General features: G+C 37.9%; 1 protein-coding gene across 16 annotated transcripts in view; it reads right to left on the reverse strand.

The window, feature by feature from the left end:
* The window catches only part of LOC139982656 (uncharacterized), a 333,630-nt gene that overhangs the window by 191,130 nt on the left and 126,501 nt on the right, over positions 1-15,999 (reverse strand). For 3 of the 16 annotated variants that reach the window (XM_071995684.1, XM_071995681.1, XM_071995679.1), the window contains exons 12-13: positions 3,981-4,069; positions 1,491-1,610 (exon numbers count right to left, since the gene is read on the reverse strand). The exons of the other annotated variants lie outside the window; for them this stretch is intronic. In XM_071995684.1, coding sequence (XP_071851785.1) covers positions 1,491-1,610; positions 3,981-4,069 — 209 coding nt within the window. The remainder of the gene's footprint in view (positions 1-1,490; positions 1,611-3,980; positions 4,070-15,999) is intronic. 16 annotated transcript variants of the gene reach the window in all.

A 15,999-nucleotide genomic window follows, 5' to 3' on the forward strand; every position in this document is an offset into this window, starting at 1 on the left:
AGTGCGAAGTTCGGCATACTGCGAAAGTTCGGACACCCTAAGAAATACACGATTTCACCATGAAAATCTACAGGAAGAGTCAAATTTCACCAAAAAGTACGAAGCTACAGTTATTTTCTCTCCAAAATGACCCGTGTGCAAGAAATTACTTACATATTTGTCAATAAAATGACGAAGATCTATGAAGTCTGTTATAATTACTGAAAGAGCAACTGCGCCACCAATTTTATCACCAGCGCCACACTGTGGGTTGCGTGTCCGAACTTCGCAATACTCTAGCAAAGAAATACCAGTTCCACAATCACGAAGAATCTTCTTGGAAAACAACGTGAAAACAGTTTGCAGGAAAGAAAGTTTGGCCGTGTATCGTACTATAACAAAATTCTCCCACCATATGAAGTATATTTTAAAATGATTTATACCAGAAGATTTAGTTTTGGGGTGTTTTAAGTCTTAAGTGTCCGAACTTCGAAGTCACCATGCTACGTACTGTTTACGTGACCCGCCCTGCGGGTATCTATACGTAAGTTTACGTGCGCAGATGATCTACGTTCACTGTGCGGCTTTGTTTGAATTTGAGAACAGGTGTTTTGTTGTTCGAGTGTACTCCTGAAAAGAAGCTTCCAAATGTTTTAAATTGTTTAGGCATTTGCTATAAGGCTATTCTTCTGCAAACATTCCTTCTACTGGACCAAATTAAATGAAACTTCTGTAATCATTCAATTAGCCAATATTAGATGGAAAAACCAAAATAAATTTCCTTTTTAATCTAAAATAAAGAAGTAAATTGGCTCTTACGTAAATAGGCATATTCAATTACTGGAATATATCGACTGGTCGGGCAAATTAGAGGGCGCACTTCCTAAACAAATGTTACAGGTGACGAGGGTGTTGAGTCAAGACTAGAGATATATGAACGAATACCTTAATGATAGATTTATATTTCCTTTCAGTCTGCAGGGTTCCAACTCTTTTTCTAATTAATGATACATTGGAAACGTTTGGAGATAAATGATCTGTCCCCTATCGTATTTGTTTCTTAGTCTACCATACATTAAGGAAAGTGTCATCACTTAGTTTAATGCTAATATATCTTAGGCAAATGATGCCGTCACTTTGTCATATCAGTGTGTACGTTCTTTGTGTGTCGTGGGGTGTGTAACTAGTAAAACAGTGATACCCTCGGTTGCGTATAAATGGAGATTGTGTCACTTTTGTGTTAATCACTACTTACTGAGACACTTACTCTGTTAATAAATAACATTTAATCATCTCGGTCAGATTTGTAGCCTTAGATGTAGTATAATATTAGTTGCTTATAATGGACACGTGGTACTGCAATGTACCGTTATAAGAATGGTTAGTGTTGCCTACATATATGTTTTCATTTAAAGTGACAAACAATTTAATTGATAAATAATCGAAATAAATTACAATGATCTATTAAACTTAAATATTTAAATGGCTTTGTTGAATTATAAGTGACTTACGTTGTGACTTGATGCAATTTCAAGGAGCAGTATCGTAGACATCTGGAGTTGTTTACTATCAGTTTCCCTTAGATACACAATACTCGAACACAGAAGTCGTAAACTGCTTTGATCCTTCGACTGGAAATGAAGATAGAAGCGTCTTGAAATGAATAATATAGAACCAACTTCAAGTTATAATATTTCAAAATTGCTCCCTTGAATATCGCAATTTCACATAATATTAACGGTAGATGAACGCTGTGAGGGGGAACTGATAATTCCGCCAGTATGGTATGATTAAGTGAACTTAAATTAAATAAGCACTTTGACTTTTGACTTGTAGACTCTGCTCAATGGTACCGATTTGATTTTAAGCCAAGGAAGGGGGGGGGATGCAATGACATTTCTGGTTAGGAGCCTAAAGGGAGGGAGATACCCTTCCCTTAAGAAAACTTTAGTTTAGGGGGATAATATTCAAACTGGTGCTACCACTGATCATGGAACGAAATTAAAGTTAACGATTGTATTTATATGAGTCTTATTAATTAACACCATATAGGATCTATACCATATGTTACGTATTGACCTTTTAGGGCTTTAGAGGGAGATGACAATAAATGATGTAACTACTTGTTTTGTGGGAGGGTCTGAAATCGACACCGAGTTAAATTGACTATCTGAGCAACAAAAATAAGAAAAGGAGCAAATTGGTTGATAATTAGTACTGTACATGTTTATTGGCTAAGTTAACAGGGCCACCAGAAGTTGAAAAACGTATAGATAGTTCTGGTTCGCCTTAGTTGCAAGTTTGGATGATAAATACATGTAAGGAAGAGAAATTACTCTTATATTTCTTTTTACTGCAATATATTCCTTGTATTAGTGTAGCTATTGTAGCGAAAGTACTGCGGGTTACTCCCGTTGTACGATCTGCCCCTCGTATGTTTAATTTAAACGTCCATTGAGCTCCGCAGAGCCAGCGACCTATTTTTAGAGCCAGGTCGCACAACGGTTACGTAATAGTTCTTATCATTCTACTTGTGATTGAGCATTCTCCCGGAATGGTCCGGACAGGCAAGATACTGGGTGTCTCGGTCAACCCCATTGGTTACGGCAAACTGTAAGACTGTGAGGGTAGTCTATGATTGGCCAAAAGGTATACATTTTCCTGTATTTAGTATCGATTAGGTACGTTACGAGAAATATTATGGTAGCTCGCACGGCGTATGATAGAAACAGCACAAGCGACTTTAATTAAATCAAAGAGATATATAGTTTTCATAGCGCTGTACAGAAACATGTGCTGCCCGGCGCATTTGCTGCCCGACGCCTGCTGATTACCCGACGCCTGCGCATTGCCCAACACCTGCGCTGCCCAAGACTTGTGCAGTGCCCAAAACCTGCGCAGCGCCCGAGAACTGTGCAATTCCCGACTCTTGCGGGGCGCGATTGTTGGGCTGCTATAGTCGTGAATGGTGCCCGCCCCTAGCGCGGCAATGTGTTTCATAAGTACAGTGTATTATATATTGTCAAGATCGAGTTGAGAATTACATGTCTATTAAACCTTGCACTTTCAATGCCTGCTGTCCGGTTTTGAGTATTGTTTTGTACCATCTCCTTCTTCTTACCTGCCCCGGCACTTCGGTTGGTTCCGGGACAGGGAGTTCCCCACACCAGGACGTTGGCAGCGTTATACTATCTTAACCTTCTACAGACATTCCTTCGTTAGATTCCAATTTCTATTGATTCCAGTTTTAACCTGGCTCAGTATTTTGTTTTCCTAATGTTACCAACAGAAAGAGAAAAGAGGAAAAGAGAAAAGGGGACGTAACCCAGAACGCCCCAGTATTGCTTTACCGCACCGGACTGGGGGAGGGGAGGATTTGATGAGAAAATGGCCTATGACCGCTCTCCACTCTGGCGCCGGGACCGGTATCAAACATGACATTTATCAAAGCAGTGATTTGTAAACGTGCCAATAAGTTTGCCGTCCCAGTTTCGTGTACAAAAATATCCAAAGTAGAGAGGAGCTTTTAGAATTATCATAATTCGTAGAAAGTGTTGGTGATTAGCCATAACAATTTTTGTTTTAAGTTATGCAACTATAGCATTGTTTAAATGTTCTAGTGATAAAGAAGCTTCCGATTTTGACAAGCGTGCGATTGATGAAACCGTAAGCATGTGTACACGTCTTCAATGTGGTTACTTTATATGTCAGTTACGGCATTTTATGTTTCTGTGTCTTTCCAACAAACATGCTTTTTGTAATTGAAGTCAAATTCATTTAGTATATTATTTTGTATGTTTTATTTTGGCTATTTTCATGACAATCATATACTTCACTGGTGAATTCCGCACAACTTACAATGTGCTATTGTACCGTCTGACAAGGTGGATATTAATTGGATGATCGGTCAAGGATTTATCAGGGTTTAAATATTTCTCGCTTAACTAATGAAAAACGTACTCTACGGACAGTTGCACTCAAGAGAGTGATAAACGACTTACTTCAAGTGTTGTGGCTTCCTTGGAGTTCGACACCCATTTTCCTCTGGAAGAATCTAACTGGAAACCATGTTCAGTCGGTGTCCATGAAACTGGAAAGAAAAATTATGTAACGATTTTGTTTATAGATCAAGCACGTTAACAAACAAAATGGTATACATAATTACAAGGTAAATGTATGATCAAATATTGATATTCTTCGTTGACTTTTACAATATAATGATATAACCCGTTTGAGTACTCCACAAAGGATCACAAATTGCTCTTGATGGGTAACTCATTGAGTTGTTTCTATGTTCTCACCTTGAATGTTACGTAACTTCGTAATAGGAGAAAGAGAACCCACGAGAAGAGACAGAGGTAACAAACAATTAATGAATCTGTAAAATAAAAAGGGATTTGTGGGTGTTCAATGCGTTAATGATTGAGTCGTTTTCATGTTATCCACCATTTATAAAGTAACTATAGTGTAAAGTTAGTGATGCATCCATAATTAAGTATTATCACGTTCCGAGCTTCTCTGCCTAAGTATTTATTGAGTGTACTCGTCTGTTCTCAGACAGAACGAATCAATTTTTGCTTTAATGTCTCATTCTGGTGTTCACAATACACAATAGTAAAATACTACACATGAAGTACAATCCCTTTAACTGTTTACTACGCAACAACAACAACACTATCCCGTTACAGTATGTATACATCAATCATCCAGCTAAAAGTTGTAAACATGAGCACAGTTCCACAGTTTGCTGGTTGGTAATTGATCGTTCATTAAGTTAACGTAAATATAAACATAGCAGTAAGTGGTATACAATTACTTACGACAATTTCCGCAGCCGTTGGCATCGTTGCGCAAACGACATTAATCCTATGACTTGGTTCTTGGTAAATTCTTTTCCATTGTTCGTTTTTATCTGTAGTTCCTCTAAGGTGGACGATACAGGCACAAGTTTTCCATTTTCCAGGGTTATGTTATGTTTGTCCGCCGAGCTAAATGATTTAAGTCCGAGACTGGTTACCTTGATTCAAGGAAAACACATTTTTGAAATTATTAGACGATCGTGCGCAGTCAAGAGCAATATTTGTTAATATCGATGATTGTTGAATTCATAGAGTTACAAAAACAAATATTTATCTACATTTGTTGACAGACAAGATGGTCCATGCAAGCCCAATTGATGATGTACCAAATTACAAAACTTTAAACCGACGGAAAATATGGAAACAGTTACTGTGTGAGAAATTGTTTTCGATGATATGAAAGGATATAGCGATCAACCCCGTGATTCCGTTGTTTGGAGTCGTATAATCACTACTAATCGTTATTATTAATCTAATGTACTCCAATTACAAACACTTCTTGTTGCATCAGTACTGAAAAAAAAAATCAAATTAGAAATAGTAGCATAATTGTCAAAGTATGGACTAAGTCTAGCACAAGAACCTCATGCTTTAAATATTGATATTCTACGTAAGCTTTTAAGCATTTGTATCAAGCTAAACATTTCAATTTACTCACGTCAGAAGTGAAAGATTCCTTTGAACCGAGGTCCAATTTTCCAAAGTTAAGATCTGTCGGTTAAAGGTAATCCCAAAGTTGACAGAAGATTGAAATAAAGGATAATAAAGTGTTAACGTTTTTGTTAGCATAACGTTTTAAACCTCTTCATGGTTTATCGGCTAGTCCATTAACTCATATTGTCATATTAGTTCATTGTTAGGGATGCTTCAAGTGTATCGTTAGATTGCTGATACGGCAATTATACATCGTGTACATTTCGAACGTTGAAGGTGATGTTTAATATACATATGGTTGATATTGTACCTGAAGTGTTCATTTAGAATCATACACTTACCTTCTGGTTGCTGCATAGACTGATCATCACCCGTACACCGTTTCCCTGTATGAAGCTCGAACAATGTTTGCGCCTTTTTCTGTATCCCATGAAGATTAAGCATTTCCAAAGCATACAGAAGGGTCGTGATATCAGTTTCTGTTATTTGCCCTCTCTCCTCCATATAGCGAATCATAAGATGATTGCGACTATCCTTATTTTGCAGCAAATCAATTTTTGCGAGCGGATAATGAAAGAAGGTTGCAAGTTGCAAAATATGCTCTTCAGTTAAGATATCAGCTAATTTAGCTTTGAACCTACCAAAACCTGTTAAAACAATACAAAAAAAAACAAACACAAATAATTTACTTGCCATATATTCTAGATCAGGTGTAAGGGGCTTTATAACTAATTCATGAATGATATAATCCAGCTGTATTGCATTTAAGTTAAATACATAATAATCCACGAACCATGTAGTCCGTCTCAACTCAAAGACAATGGTATAACTAACCATATGTAGGCAAAAAAAAAATGAAGAAACCGACGGACTAAACAGTTCGGATCTGGGCAGATGGTATACCTGTCTAGGACACAGTGTATAATCCGGATGTTAGTGAATGTTAGATGGAACCCATCAAACATATATTCCAGATGTTAGTGAGCATCTTGTGCAAGGCGGTGTAGTTTGAAGGAATATCAGTAAAGCTGAAAATCAAATCCCCCCCCCCTCCCCCACAAAAAAAAAACACGGCACAAGGCAGAGACATCTACCCATATAGCTAAGTGTACAGTTATACCCACCGATGTATCCAAAAGTGACATAGAATGATTTTTCATATTTTAAACTGAGTTGTTGTTATTTTGCTTATGTGAAATTTTGAATGGCTATTCACAATAGCGACAACTAAAAGTGACAATCGTACCTGTATAATACTTATTTGCTGTTTCTTCCACATGCTTGGCAGCCATCGTACCTATAAAAATGTTTATAATTTAGCGTTTTTATGTACTGTAAATAAGATAAATAGCATTAGATGATAACTTAGAAATATATCATTATGGTTGTATATAATTTTTTTAACTGATGTGATAGTTCAGTGGAAGTTGTACGGCTTTCCAAGCGACGTCCAAAATGTGTATAATCAGTACGAAATAATTTAATATCAGCGTATTATCCAAGTACAATTAAGTAACATACTATAGGAAGTGCATTTCATCAAAATGGTTCCTTTGGGCTGATGACGTTGAGGTATGAAAATGGTTTTTGAAACTTAAAATTCAGCACATTATGGTGCTGCTGCTGCCTTGTTTAAGAAGTCCAGAAGAACAAAGAGTTAGCAATGATACATCGTTTTACAATGAACTCTCACAAATAAGGCTTATGTATATTCTTTGTGCACGAGAAAGCAGTATTTTGTATATTAAAATATTGCAGCACATTTCACTGTAGCTCACTCTGCTGAAATCGAGCAGACAGCCGAGACATATGTCTATGTAGTTGGTTAACATGTATATTCATGAATCTGACAACCACACACTTAACAAATGATGATCCTGAATGAACAACATATTTCTGTTAACATTCAGTGTTCGTTTAGGCAACATGCAAACTTATATCGCCTGGACTGATTCAATGTGTTAATCGGGAACAGCTTTAGTCGGTAGCCGCAGCACACTGCCAATAACCAGTTGGAATAACGCAAAATCTTGACCATGGTGTTTATGGAAACTTTGACAAATTAAACTGTCAGTTTCAACTGGGTTCTCGCGTATTATAGAGCACCGTCGGCCGACTTAACATACAGTAACACAGCCTGAGGTAAACATAACAACTACATGTAGCTAATTACAACGTTATACTATACTACACGGTTACCGAGATTCGCTGTTATTAAGTACATTGGTGTATTGGTAGTATATACAATCAGGAACTTACCTTCAATAGTTGCCCTGTCAGGCTCTGGTGTATCTAAACCGTTGTAGTAACTCCAAAATGGCCCTATCTTTCTTTACGTGACTACTATCATTCCATGATTCGTCATATGAAAAGGCGTCTATTTTTTACGATCGTCTCTCTAAATACACTTCTCCTGGAACAGTCCCAAAGATAATATTGACAGTAAACAATATTATTATCAAGTTGGATGTTTATTGGTTTATGCCTACACCGTCATATTTTAATGTATGTTGTTCTCGTTATAACTTTTGTGAGCTTCGTGAATTCTACAAATGCATTTGTATGGCTTTGGTGGAGTTCAAAGGATCATCAGAGTTGTACAATTCTATTAAGGGCAATGCTTTAAGAAGATTTATACAATCATAACCTAGACACGCTGAGTACCCTAAAAAGTAGACAAAATACAATATGTAGCCATCTAAAACTAGACTCATGATTTAATGTTCTAACAAATTAAATAACAGAAATATTTTTTAACGAGATATCTATAAATAACTTCACTTCAGATTGATCGACTTTGATCACAGTGTGTTCAATTTCATATTTTTCATTACATATGATTAAGAATAAGCTGAGGATGCTGATATAGTGAATATTAAGAATCATACTAGCCTCAGTGGTAACATGTTTTTAACTAGTCCAGGCTATCATGCAATCACTTTCCACAGGTTGTTTGTTGTAGGTGGACGTATTTTTAATTTTGATTTGATTCTTTCCTATGCCAAGCATTAATAATATCAAGTCTTTGCTGTAATCATGAACGTTTCAGTATTTAATGAACACTTGTTGAGAGATATAGCTGGCGACAAGTCTGCATTATCTAATACTTTCAATCTTTGTCAGGCAGAAAAAAAATGTGTGAGGGTTGGATTTTTACTTGGGAGTTTACATGTAAGTTAACTGTGTAGGTGTTCTTCCTTCTCTTATTTTTTTATATATTTTTTTTATTGAATCAAAATGTGATTATGTTTACAGAAAGCCTCATATTTCTTTCTTTTTCTCGAATACATGGTAGGCTGGGCATTGAACAATATCAACACAACGATTTTAAGGTAATACAATGTAAGAACATTACGTAGGCTGATATTCAAAGGGTACAAAGGTACTAAATATCTATATTTCATTAATTAAAAGAAATGATTACCGACCTTGGATGTACTTTTTTTTTTGGTTTAACAACTCACCATTTCTTTTTAAACTCTTCTCCGGTCATACTATCGTTCAAGCACAGAATCTATCATTGAATAATTTTGATTTACTGGCTTGCGACGGAAATCTATAATCAGCTTTTTAGTTTTGGACACATTGAATTTTAACAAATGATCATCGCACCACTGGACGAACCTTGCAATCGTGGTCGCGTATGAGTCAATGACATCTGTTGGCTAACCAGTAATGACAGTATTATCCGCATATTTAATGGCGCTACAATCACTGGTCACATTCTGACAGTCGCTGGTATTCAGGGAAAAGAGCCACGGAGATGACGCAGCCCGAGACGCACCTACACTTAAAGTTACTCCCCTGAGTTGACATCGCCTACCTTCACCCTCTGAGGTCTATTTCTAAAGAAACCATGAATCCAATGGGTAGTTCGGGGGAATACACTGAATGCGATTAATTTAGCTGTAAGTGTTGAATGCACTGGAAAATTCTATAAAAGTAGATCTCGCATACTGACTATCTTTATCTAAATTAGAGTAAACTTTGTGCAGATATGTCGACACCGCATCGTCAACCCCCCCCCCCCCCCCTGCCCTTTAAGCAAACTGCAAGGGGTCAATGAACTGTTCTGTAATACTGAGAAGGCGATTCATTAGAAGTCTTTCGAAACATTTCATGACGTTACAGGTAAGTGAGACGGGCTGAAAATCATTAGGCTGGGTTGCATTCTTTTTCTTGGGGATGGGTATTACTAATAAAGTTTTCCACAGTCGTTGAATTGAGCCGCTGTGTAAGGAACATTAAAAAATCCCGGCCAGTTAAGTTTTGCAGAGTTTAAGGATCTTATTGTATAAACCGCCAGGACCTTAAGCTTTGTTGGTTTTCAATGATCCAAACACTACCCTAACTTCATATTCAGGAAAGCAAATCTCATTGTTGAACCCATTTTCTATCAATTCACTAATCAACCCACTCATAACTACATTGTTCTCAGTTGTAAAGTCCTTTTCAAATCTACTATAAAATTCATTTAACTCTCCCACACAACAGTTTGTGTGACCTCTGACCGGGGATTACCGACTTCTTCTTGTATCCAGTCAGCATTTGCGACGTTTTCCATGCACCACCAAAATTATTTTCAGCAAAGTTTCTTTTTAATTTGTATTTGTATGTTTGTTTACATTCTTCGACTTCACGTTTGATGCACTTCTGTACCTCTTTCACCCTTGTTTTGTTACTTTCCAACATAGCTTTATCCTTTTCGTTAATTAAATCTCTAAGTTCCTTTGTGACCGACGGCTTATTATTCGGGTAGATCTTGTATATCGGAAGAGGGATGATTGTGTCGACATAGAAGTTAACATAGCTAGTGACAATGACCGTCGCATCGTCAAGTGAACTAGCTGATGAGAACAAAGATCCCAGTCGGTGGTATCCGGGGTGCCTCGCAGTTCATATGTTGCTGTCTCCATCCAAGGGTACCGTTGCTTAGTTACCGGTCGACTTCTTTTCAGCTTCTGATTATATGCCGGTAGCAGCTGGACATTTATGTGATCAGAATCTCCAAGCTGATGGCAGGTCTTACCTGTGTACGCTTTAGGGATATTCCCATAACACATGTCGAGAATAGCATCATTCTTTGTTGGGATATCAACATATTTCTTATTAGCTGGTATTACGTTGTTAAGGCGGCACTGGTTGAAGTCCCCTATTTTAAATTGGAGCTTCGGGTGACACACATTGGCGAGTTCATGGGCCTTTTCAGCAATTTTGTCACTAGCCGCTGTAATATCTGTTCGTGGCTGAATGTATACCTCGGTAACAAATATTTTTGAAAACTCCCGGGATAGGTAGAAGGGCGGAGTCCCACGTTGATAAGTGCAATGTCTGTTGTACAAAGAGTATGTTTTACAGACAAGTTCAGGCACCATTTTGTATTGATGTACAATCATATAGCCCCTCCTCTTGTTCGCTTGCACAAAATTGGATTCTGGTTTGTATGATGTTTTTTTTCCCTTTCAAATAACTATAATAATTCATATCTTTGTGATACAAAATATGATGAGGTTCTGGTTTTAGATATTGACTTGCATAGTTTTGATCCTTACCTTAGTCATTTTACTGAGCAATTAACTTAAAAAAATCACTACTCAATCTTATCGTGGGGTCTCTTCCGTTGTACCAAGATAAAGTACAATTGCACCAGATCAAGAAAAAAGTAAGCATCGGCTTCTGACGTAATAAATCATGTTTTTGTATCATCGAAGAAATTCATTATGGAACGCCGAAAGGGTAAATAAGTATGGGAACATAAATGTGCTGTAATTATAAGTGGTTGTAGCTGCATGCTGTAGTTTAGTTATATAGATATATACATAATGATCCTCATGTGATACAAGTTACATCTTCAAATAACGACCAATAACATCTTTTCTAAAACTTGCAGTCTTTGTACAAGAAGGATGCATTTGCTTTAATGTTAAAGCCGGGAAATGGATTGACCAGAAAGGGGTTATTACTTGGAAAAATTCACGTCCACTTACCGGAGCTAATACATCCATCACATCACAAGAAACATACCGACTAAATGATTACGTTCTCGACTCTGAGAATAGCATTACTCTGCGAATTGTTTAACGTTATAACATTGTATTTCCTTAAGCAATCTTCAACTAACGTCGCGAAATGGTAAATAGAGGTGATCGGACGGTCCACATCATTACACCATACTTCATCAAAATAAATACTGTCGTAAGTAATAAAGGAATTTAGCAAGGTCGTAGCTTGTGGGGGATGGGGGATGGGGGAAGGGGGGAGGATTGACAACAGCCCCTGAGATTTTCACTTCAACAAAGAAAGTAGGCGTATGATTATGTGAACGCGAAATGTACATATCATTTGTTCCGATTTATTTAGTAAGTAAAGTGCAATTTCAAGATTCTAGGCACATATTTCAGGAATGGCGTTCAAAAACAACAAGGTTAATTTTAACCGCTCATCACGTATATACAAGATCGCGGATGCCATTACCGTGTTTTTTTTTTTTTAAATAAATTTATAATTGTTGGGATCTCAAAATAACAAATGTTAAGATGCAACTTTACAAGGCATGGGAAGTGCCATGTTCGGTAATCTGGGAGGTCTTTTTGGCAATAATTTTCCTGCAAAGCTACGCGCCAGCGATGTTGGCGCTCCTGTTAGATAGTGTCATTGTAGTCCCTTTTTGGAAATGCCCACCACCCTGCCCCCACTCAATTATTATTTTTTTTTTAAAGGCTCTGGTATATGCGCAAATCAAAAAGTATCACTATATAACATTTTTTTTTTGTTTCTCGATGTTCCTAAACTGTGCCTCCCCCTCCTCTTAGGGTTTTCGTAGGCTACGGTCCTGAAACAACACAAGTATTGAGCAGTTCGACAAATGAGATCACGTCTTGAAAACTGTTTACCGCTGTTTTTAAATGAGTGACGTCAGATATAAAACACTTTCTATCATTATGTTTAAGGTAATTTTTGACCAGTAATACCTAATTGGATGTAATACAGTCAGATTTGATTACTTCATTTTCATTTTCCACATGTTTTTATTTTGTCTCTATGGCTACAATAAACCGTTGACTTCCCAGTGTCCTCTGTATACAGCCTATGTATTTTAATCGAACTTGCGTAATATTTCAACTTTGATAGCTATATTTTGAGTAATGTTATAATTCTTTGTCGGGAAATCCCCGTTAAGTTGTTTACTATGACGTAAGTTATCATGCACTTGGCCTCTCGGTCTCCTTAAGTCTGGTGACCGCAACTCTAAGGCGGTGTCCTTTGAAGTTGAACATTCTCACACGCGTAAACTTAAGCCATTGTTCAGGCTATACATAAAAGGAACTGATGGTACGTGCAGCGTGGGACTCTTTGACAAAATCTCGCAAGACGTCTATACGTCGGTACGTTATCATATAATTTACTATTATCCAAGTTGGTGGGTTCCTAATAACACGGCACCGTGTATAACTGTTCGTATATATTGTAATCGCTCAGAATATTACTGAATACATTAGTGAGTTGTATAAATTGTTATCAAACTGCGCTATTGCACTGGGGGAGATTACGCCTAGTTATTTAGGAGTAACGTTATTGACCATTGTTATCATTTTACGTTATTCAGTAGGGCTCTGAACTGCTTGACAATGTGTGTACTTTAGCAGAGATCAGTTTTCTGCTGTGATTGTATATATTTCAGTTAGTCCGTAAGTAGGAACATTATTGAATAGCCTAGGTCAGCCATAAGAAAAGATACATTACTGCCATTTAGTCCATCGATTGGTTGTTAGTATATTTACATAGATTAACGGCATTTCAGACACCGCTCGGTTAATTCTGTAGCCTTGAATCTGTTTTCATATTTAGACGCTGCGTTTGGCGTTTCGTTTATCGCCGCGCTATACGTTGCGTTATCCGCTGCGTGTGGCTCCGCGTTGGGCGTTGCGTTTGGCGTTGCGTTTAGCGCCGTGTTATACGTTGCGTTCTGCGCTGCGTTGCGATATATATCAACGAGAAAACAACGAGAAAAAAACATGAACAGTGATCAAAAATATAACCAAACAGATGAATATTGAGCATCGTTTTTTTTTTTTTTTAAATTGCTAACAGATGGAACTTGGCGGATATTCATGGGAAGTTGTCTCCACCATTATGAGGAAGCGTACTGAAAAATACGTTCACTATAACATTTAGTGCGTGGATCTACTGTAACAGAAAGTAACATATTGTTAGCGAAGCGTAATAAGTTTCTATAAATACGAAGGAGACAAGCCACATGTTGCTTTGTAAAGTAGGGAGAAGCATTTTGAAAATGACGCGAGAGCCAATCGGCAACCAGTGCAGAGACTGTAGGATCGGGGTGATATGTTGGGAACGTGGAGTCAAACTACTAAGACGGGCTGCTGTGTTTTGTAGACGCTGTACTTTAGACAAATCAGGATCATGAATACCATAGAGAATAGAATTGGTATAATCCAGCCGAGCTATCACCTAATCATGAACAAGTGTTTGCGTAGTATCGCTAGTTAAGTAGCGACGGATTGCCATGATAAAACTTTTGCAGATCATATCGATCTGCTTTGGCATGGAATGTGATAAATCCATCTGGACACCAAGATTTCTTACTTGCCCAGATGTATTGACAATAGAATGATCAATAGTGATGGCAGGAGCAGGAAGATAATCCTTTGCAAATGTTTAACGAAAGTGCTCAAATTCAGTTTTGGAGTCGTTAAGAGCAAGATTATTTGAGCGACACCAGGATTTAACATCTCTGAGGCATGGTTGCATTTGTTCAATGACCAGCTGACAATCAGCAGGATCAAAGGTCTAGAACAACTGTGTGTCATCTGCATAGACCATACAGCTAACACCAGGGTCAGCAATTATATATCTTGCAAGGGGCGCTAAAAAGGGTAGAACGTAACAGACCCCTGAGGTACTCAAAGCTGGACATGACATTGTTAATGACCACTGACTGTCTAGTGGGGTGGATGAGGAGGCGGGAAGGGGGAGGAGGGAGCGAAGAAGGAATGGACTAGAAGGATATACGTTGCAAAATGGTAGCACACCGCCTTCACTCCCATTAATGCTACACCTGTGAAACTATACAAAATGCTTCCATTGCATGACGAAGGGTCAATTTATTTGTGTGTTGACACGCGGTTTAGCTAGTTAAATGAACAAATTCACTGTCTCTCAAACAGTCACACATCTTAGTAACACCACTTATAACAATATACTGTTTGTCTGAACGACACGACATTAACAACCAGTTAGGAAGCACACAGGGGAGATGAGCAGGGGGTGGGGGAAATTCTAAATCTCTCCTTTTCTGACTGTTACTGTTTTATTCAATGGGTTTGAATCTTCACGGAAGTTGAAGTACGACTAGTGACGAATCAATGCTTTTGTAAAGGAGAGGTGCAGCCAGGGATATGGGATCTACTCCAATGTAACGGTTATAGGTGCCCCCCTCCCCATCCAGCAGGTGCATTTATTCAAACCATAAGTTATATCTCTATAAAAACCAATGCTATGATAATTAATAGTTTGTGTGAGGTTGAAAAGGGGTTGGAATGTGGGGGTGCACCATTAGTTGTGAACTAATTTTCCCCGACTGAATGTTAAAATCCCCTGCTGTCAACATTTTCTCCAACTCACGATATGTGGGGGGGATTTCCCAGGTGCTCCCGGATATAAATAACAGTCCAATTGTATTGTTAGTTTCGAGCAATCTCATGTAAAGAAATTCGTGACAACAATGATCGCGTCTGAAACAACAATGTATACGTAATAAATTGTGACGTCATAATATCCGGCCATAGGCAATGAGAACAACAGACACAGACCGTGAAGTAGGAAGAAATAACTCACCCATACTACACTAAATAGGAATACGAACGAGGTAGGCCTAGTGAAGAAATCCCCTTCACGTCACATGTGGGATTGGTGGCGAGGTGGGGGAGGGCGATTGCTTTATGTTCCCGTTACAATTTGTAATGACATTTTACACTTCACATTTAACTTGTTAAAGACACATAACATAGGCTTAAAAAATTAGCTAGGAACACATATATAACTTTAACCCCCCCCCCTCCAACAATAATTTGAGGATGAAAATGTGTCAACATGTATATAAATAGCCATAGATGTAATGGAATAGCCAAGTTATGTTGAGTTTTGATATAGCACCATTTAATATGTGTCTAATCCCCGGGCCCAAAAGGAAAACTTTCACAAATGGAAGGGGAAGGGAACCCCTTCCACTGAAATCCTAACCACACGACGACCATCCAATGAAGCTACATGTGTGATAAATATTGAAATTGTCAATGCCCTCTCCATCAAAATATTGATAAAACATTACGTTTGTACTAACAAACTAGTTCGTACCTCCACGTGCGACAATATGGCAGGCAAGTTACCATAGCTATTCTTACGTGTAAGATATATATTGTCAGCTACGTCATGAGAGTGAATCATAATTCATGAATTATTAATAGATATAACATCCTTACCGAAG

This window comes from Apostichopus japonicus, chromosome 16 (genome assembly GCF_037975245.1).
Source record: "Apostichopus japonicus isolate 1M-3 chromosome 16, ASM3797524v1, whole genome shotgun sequence".
Classification (NCBI taxonomy): Eukaryota; Metazoa; Echinodermata; class Holothuroidea; order Aspidochirotida; family Stichopodidae; genus Apostichopus; species Apostichopus japonicus.